Source organism: Crotalus tigris, unplaced genomic scaffold (assembly GCF_016545835.1).
Source record: "Crotalus tigris isolate CLP2741 ecotype Arizona unplaced genomic scaffold, ASM1654583v1 scf7180000017741.1442986301:2390832, whole genome shotgun sequence".
Classification (NCBI taxonomy): Eukaryota; Metazoa; Chordata; class Lepidosauria; order Squamata; family Viperidae; genus Crotalus; species Crotalus tigris.
Window position 1 is genome coordinate 464,009 of NW_024096608.1, and position 5,650 is coordinate 469,658.

The window sequence follows — 5,650 nt, forward strand, 5'->3', positions numbered from 1 at the left end:
CTTCCTCGTGGGACGGTTGAGAAGCATTTAAACAAGCCTTGAGCTCTTTGAAGGAAGAGTGGGCTATAAACTCGTCCCATTGAAAATGCACTTTTAAATAGAAAGGCTCCTTGTTTACTACAAGAATGGGTCATACCCCACTAGAGATTCCAAAGAGCAGAAGCCAGGAGTTCCCACAGACAACTGCATGTGGGGAGGGGGCAGTTTGGAAGAGTGTAGCTGAAGAGGCATAACATGTAAGAGGTTTTCTGCACATCCTGCCCCCAGCCATAGGCTTGACTTCAATGTTGCTCCAGTGCTAGCATCTTAAAGAGGTATTTCCTGTTTCTTTCTGTCATTACTTCTAGAGAGGAACCTGAACCCCAAAGCAGCTTGCCTTAAGCGAAGGGAAGAGGAAAAGAGGTCTGTTGTATCAGCAGAACCCCCACCCCCCCCATCCAGGAAGCCATCCAGCGCTTAGTGAAACTGCCAATCCAATGGGACGTATGTGAGGTGACGTTTTTATGTCTGCGGGGGCTGACATGGATGTTGATGGGCACACAGGGTATACCAAAACCCTGTCAGTTACACTTTGTGTTAAGTTGAATTACAGCATCACAAAACCTAGACTGTGTGTTGGAATCCTTTACTACTTTAGTCCAAGATTACCAGCACAATTTATTAAAACCAACAGTCACACTCGGCAAAGTGTATGGCTTTTGTTGGGGGTCGGTGAGGCAGCGCAGCTCTGGCACCTCAGATTATGGTGCTCAGAATAAGAACCGGCTCCACCGGAAGCAGATCCTCCGGTCCAGAAGCCAGAGTCCAGGCCACTTGGCTCTTTCCCACTGTGCCCTGTACCTGTCAGTGCTTCAACATTGCCCTTTTAATGTCCAGATCAGAATCCAGAACCCTGTGGAAGAGACCAAGAAGAGGGGATCTTTTGTTCACAAGGACACTCAACACAGCATTAAACAGGACCATCTTGCCGGAGAAACAACCTGTCCAGAAGTGGCCCTTTGAGAAAAATGGCCGGTTGCCCCAGAAGAGAGAGCGAGAGCACCAGGCTTTTCTTCCAGCAGGATTTCCGCCCCACAGACAGCAGCACCTCTCCTCCTCTTCCTTGTAGTTCTCCTGTCGCTCCAGCACAATCAGAGACTCTGATCTCCTCTCCACTTGGTGGGGAAACTGCCTTGTGCCTAAACCGAATTGACAAATGAATTGTAACTATAAAACATTATTTGTAATGGAACTATAAAGATCCACCGTATGAAGGGAAACATTGATCTGTTTAAAGCTTGGTTGAGATACTGATATTGAGAAGTGCATTTTGAGAATGAAGCCACCATGCCACTGACCCTTCACATTCCACCATACCTACAAGTGTCTTGAAGAAGGGACAAGGGCATGCACCAGCTCCCCTCCCTCTGGACATGTATTTCCCAGGTAGGTATCTTGATCTTGAGGAGCACAGGCCAGCAGGCAGCCTTCTTCTTGATGCACAGCCCCTGGCCTTTTGCATTCTCAAATGGCTCCCTCCTAAGGCTTCCAATGGGACTGTTGTTGGGTGAAGAAGAATCCCATCTAGAATTGTCTTGGAGCTGTAAGGACAAGCCCAGCAGACCTAAGCACAACCTGGGTTGAAGTCTTGGCCTGGGATGAGAGAAGTGCAGTCCAGGGTGCCCTGATTCTAGCTTCCCTGTGGAGAAGGGGGCTGCCTCCTTCCTGGTCAGTTGCCTTTGCCGAGTGCATAGCAGGGAGGCCCTCTCTCTGGGCAATTCCTCCTTCTTTGAACTTCCGTGAACACTGTCTTCCATTGTAGCAGCCCAGAGAGAGACCCGCCGCCGTGGCACTGCCCCGATATCCTAAGCAAGCTTCTCTCACAAGACTTGAATTGCTTTGAGGGTGTTGTGGCTCTAACTGGCTCCCTTCTACAAAGAGGGCATGTCTTTCAGATGCTTCCTACATATGCTGGTTTGTTAAGCAGCTGTCCTAAAGTGATCCTGGGCAAGTGTCTGTGGCCCTTTTCTGCCACCTCCTCAGTGTTCCCCAGCCAGTGGACTTTGCCTCCTGGCTGGTGAATTCCTGGCTCTGTTCGGCTGTGCAGGATGTGTGCAGTGCACCCTAAAGCTTCCCTTGTAAAACCAAGAGAGCATTTGGCTTATTTTTCACTGTAGCTAGTGTTTTATACAATAATCTTGTAAGAAGTTTCTTGAATTCTAAATATTACTCTTTCTAGATTTTTGAAATAAAAAAAATGTTTTCAGTAAAAAATTTCTTACTTTATTTTACTATATTAGGTAGTAAGAAATGTAAGGTTGTTTAACCATAACCTATTCATTAATGTCAGAAATTTACAATAGCATTGTAAGAGCATAGTAGAGTTCTAGCATCCTGTGTAGTACCTTATGGAGTATTGTAAGAGCTATTTATCCAAGATGAATTGCTTCTCATCTTGTTATTCAATTTCCATATGTTGGTTTATTGCAAATTTGTACCCTGTGTCAAATTTTAAGATATTACAGATAAACCTTTTTGACAGCAACAGGTTCAACATTTTTTTTATCAATGTAACAGAAAACACTATGTATATAACATTTATGTAGCAATAAATGTCCCATCCTTTTGTATTTATTGTTTTCAGACAATCTTTAACAATTTTTATGCCGTTGTCTATTTGGGGCAAATCCTTATCTGCCCATGAATAGAAAGAATGAAGTTTAAATGGACATGCCAAGTGATTTAAAGCCATATTAATTTTAGTGTTTAAAAAGTGACATGAAGCCATTCCCCATTTAAATTACAATTAACAAGGATGCTGAATTTTTTTCTCTAGATTTACACTGCTTCTCTGTTTGCTGCTTTAAACGATCTGGAACATGCCCAGCGCACAGGCCTAGTTCAGACAAATCCACACGCGGAGGAAAAGCTCACGGAGGGACGTAGCTTTCCAGGCAAAGGCAAGGCAAGAGGAGGGCCAGGAATGGGAGAGAGCAGGGAGCAGAGCAGGAGGGCCAGGGGAGGTTGGCCACAAGTACTTTACACCCAATTCAAGTGAAGCGCAAGGGCAGGGTAGAGGAGAAGAAACTATGGACCTCAAGACAAAATGGCCCAAGATTCTTCCAGAGATTGCGTTTGGGACCAGGTAGAGAACAAAATGTGGAGGTTGCCTCCCCTTTGGTTTCATTTGCATGCAAATTGCTATTCCCACTCCATTGCCACATTTATTTATTCTTTCAATTTATATGGTCACTTATATCAATCAGGTGTTCCTAGGCGCAAACAATTATAAAACCAATTTAAAAATAATACCAAAAAAATGTATACAGAAGCCAAAAAAATTATAATCCATAGATTATATTTGATATCTGTATAAGATGCAAATTTTTCAAAAATAACTGAACTATATTTTTCAAAGATCCTGGAACACAGGGGAACTACCAGAGGACTGGAAAAGAGCTGATGTAGTTCCCATCCTCAAAAAAGGAAAAAAAAAATGGATCCAGGAAATTACAGACCTATCAGCCTGACCTCAATACCTGGGAAGATCCTGGAAAAGATAATCAAACAACGAATCAACGAGCACCTAGAGGCAAACAAAGTCATTACTAAAAGCCAACATGGGTTTGTCAAAAATAGATCATGCCAGACAAACCTTATTGCATTCTTTGACCAAGTGACAAAATTAGTGGATCAGAGGAATGCTGTGGACGTATTTTACTTGGACTTCAGTAAGGCATTTGATAAAGTAGATCACAACCTACTACTTGATAAGATAGAAAAATGTGGGGTAGACAGAATCACCACCAGATGGATCCGTAGCTGGCTGACTGGCCGTACTCAGCGAGTAGTCCTCAATGGAACTGCATCTATATGGAGGGAAGTGTGTAGTGGGGTGCCCCAGGGCTCTGTTCTGGGCCCAGTACTCTTCAACATCTTCATCAACGATTTGGATGAAGGGATAGATGGGGAACTCATCAAATTTGCAGATGACACCAAGCTGGCAGGAATAGCCACACTCCAGAAGACAGGCTTAAGATACAGAAAGATCTGGACAGACTTGAATACTGGGCACTAACTAAAAAAATGAAATTCAATGGTGAAAAAAGCAAGGTTCTACATTTAGGCAAGAAAAACTAAATGCACAAGTACAGCATAGGTGGCACCATGCTCAATAGTAGTAACTATGAGAGGGACCTCGGAGTCCTAGTAGACAATCACCTAAATATGAGCCAGCAGTGTGCTGCAGCTGCCAAAAAGGTCAACACAGTGCTAGGCTGCATTAACAGAGGGATAGAATCAAGATCACGTGAAGTATTAATACCACTCTACAATGCCTTGGTAAGGCCACACTTGGAATACTGCATCCAGTTTTGGTCACCACGATGTAAAAAAGATGTTGAGACTCTAGAAAGAGTACAGAGAAGAGCAAAAAAGATGATTAGGGGACTGGAGGCTAAAACATATAAGGAACGGTTGCGAGAATTGGGTATGTCTAGTTTAACGAAGAGAAGGACAAGGGGGGACATGATAGCAGTATTCCAATATCTCGGGCTGCCATAAAGAAGAGGGAATCAAGCTATTTTCCAAAGCACCTGAAGACAGGACAAGAAGCAACGGGTGGAAACTAATCAAGGAGAGAAGCAACCTAGAACTAAGGAGAAACTTCCTGACAGTGAGAACAATTAATCAGTGGAACAACCTTCCTCCAGAAGCAGTAAATGCTCCGACACTGGAAGTTTTTAAGAAGAGACTGGACAGCCATTTGTCCGAAATGGTGTAGGGTTTCCTGACTGAGCAGGGGGTTGGACTAGATGACCTCCAAGGTCCCTTCCAACTTTACTATTATTAATAATAATAATAATTATTATTAATGGAATAAACCTTGTAAGAGCAGGCAGAGGACATTTGCAAATGAGGTGATCCACAATGGCTGTGGGATCCAGTCTGCCTCAGGAAATAGTACTTGCCCTCAAGTGCTGCTTAGGGGCTCCATTCACTAATTATTACTATATTTATATATCACCAATTCCATACAGGTTGCTTGTAGTATGAAACATAAAGCTCAAAAGGCCCCAAATCCATAAGAAATGGCCACCAGTCAAACTTCCCTGCCTCAGTAGTATTTATAAATCCAAGGCTCTGGAAGCAACTAATGAACACCATCACAGATCCATTCCCTGATTCCTTGCTGGCTTGGAAGAGATGAAGACAGAAAGTGTCTGGACCAGCCTTCAACCTCCCAACTCTGCGCGTTACAGATGTTGGGGGTGTTACCAGCTGCCTAAGGATGCTTGAGATTTGCAGTAAGCAGACTCCCTGGGGTCCTTTGGATGCTTCGTCTTTCAGGGCTGCTGTGGAATCTCCCTGGAGCATCCAGAGTTGCACCCTGACAGGCAAGATTGGCTGTCAGTTGGGGTTGTTGATCATATAAACAAGCTGTCCTGAGAATCCCAATCGAGTACAACTGAAAGGGTTTTCTAGAGAAAAGATCTGATTCAGAGCTAGCTTGAAATAGAATTCTAGGGTTCTCATCCTAGCAACACCAGAATCCAAACGATAGCTTAGAATACAAGGGAGCTAAGTTGCCATGATGTCTGTCTTTACTGTCAATCAGTGAGCAATGACACAAGGAGGTTGTCCCTGAGCCAAGTTGTGTGAAGGCTGTCAA

The 5,650-nt window shown here is 43.8% G+C and overlaps 1 protein-coding gene across 5 annotated transcripts in view; it reads left to right on the plus strand.

Annotated features, from left to right (window-relative positions):
* Nucleotides 1-2,609, plus strand: part of TCF12 (transcription factor 12) — a 111,142-nt gene extending 108,533 nt beyond the window's left edge. For 3 of the 5 annotated variants that reach the window (XM_039339968.1, XM_039339971.1, XM_039339973.1), the window contains exon 20: nt 348-2,609. In XM_039339968.1, the coding sequence (XP_039195902.1) occupies nt 348-460 (113 nt within the window). In that variant the 3' untranslated portion in view covers nt 461-2,609. The remainder of the gene's footprint in view (nt 1-347) is intronic. The other 2 variants (XM_039339969.1, XM_039339970.1) reach the window with 2 other exon arrangements.
* The last annotated feature ends 3,041 nt before the right edge of the window (nt 2,610-5,650 follow it).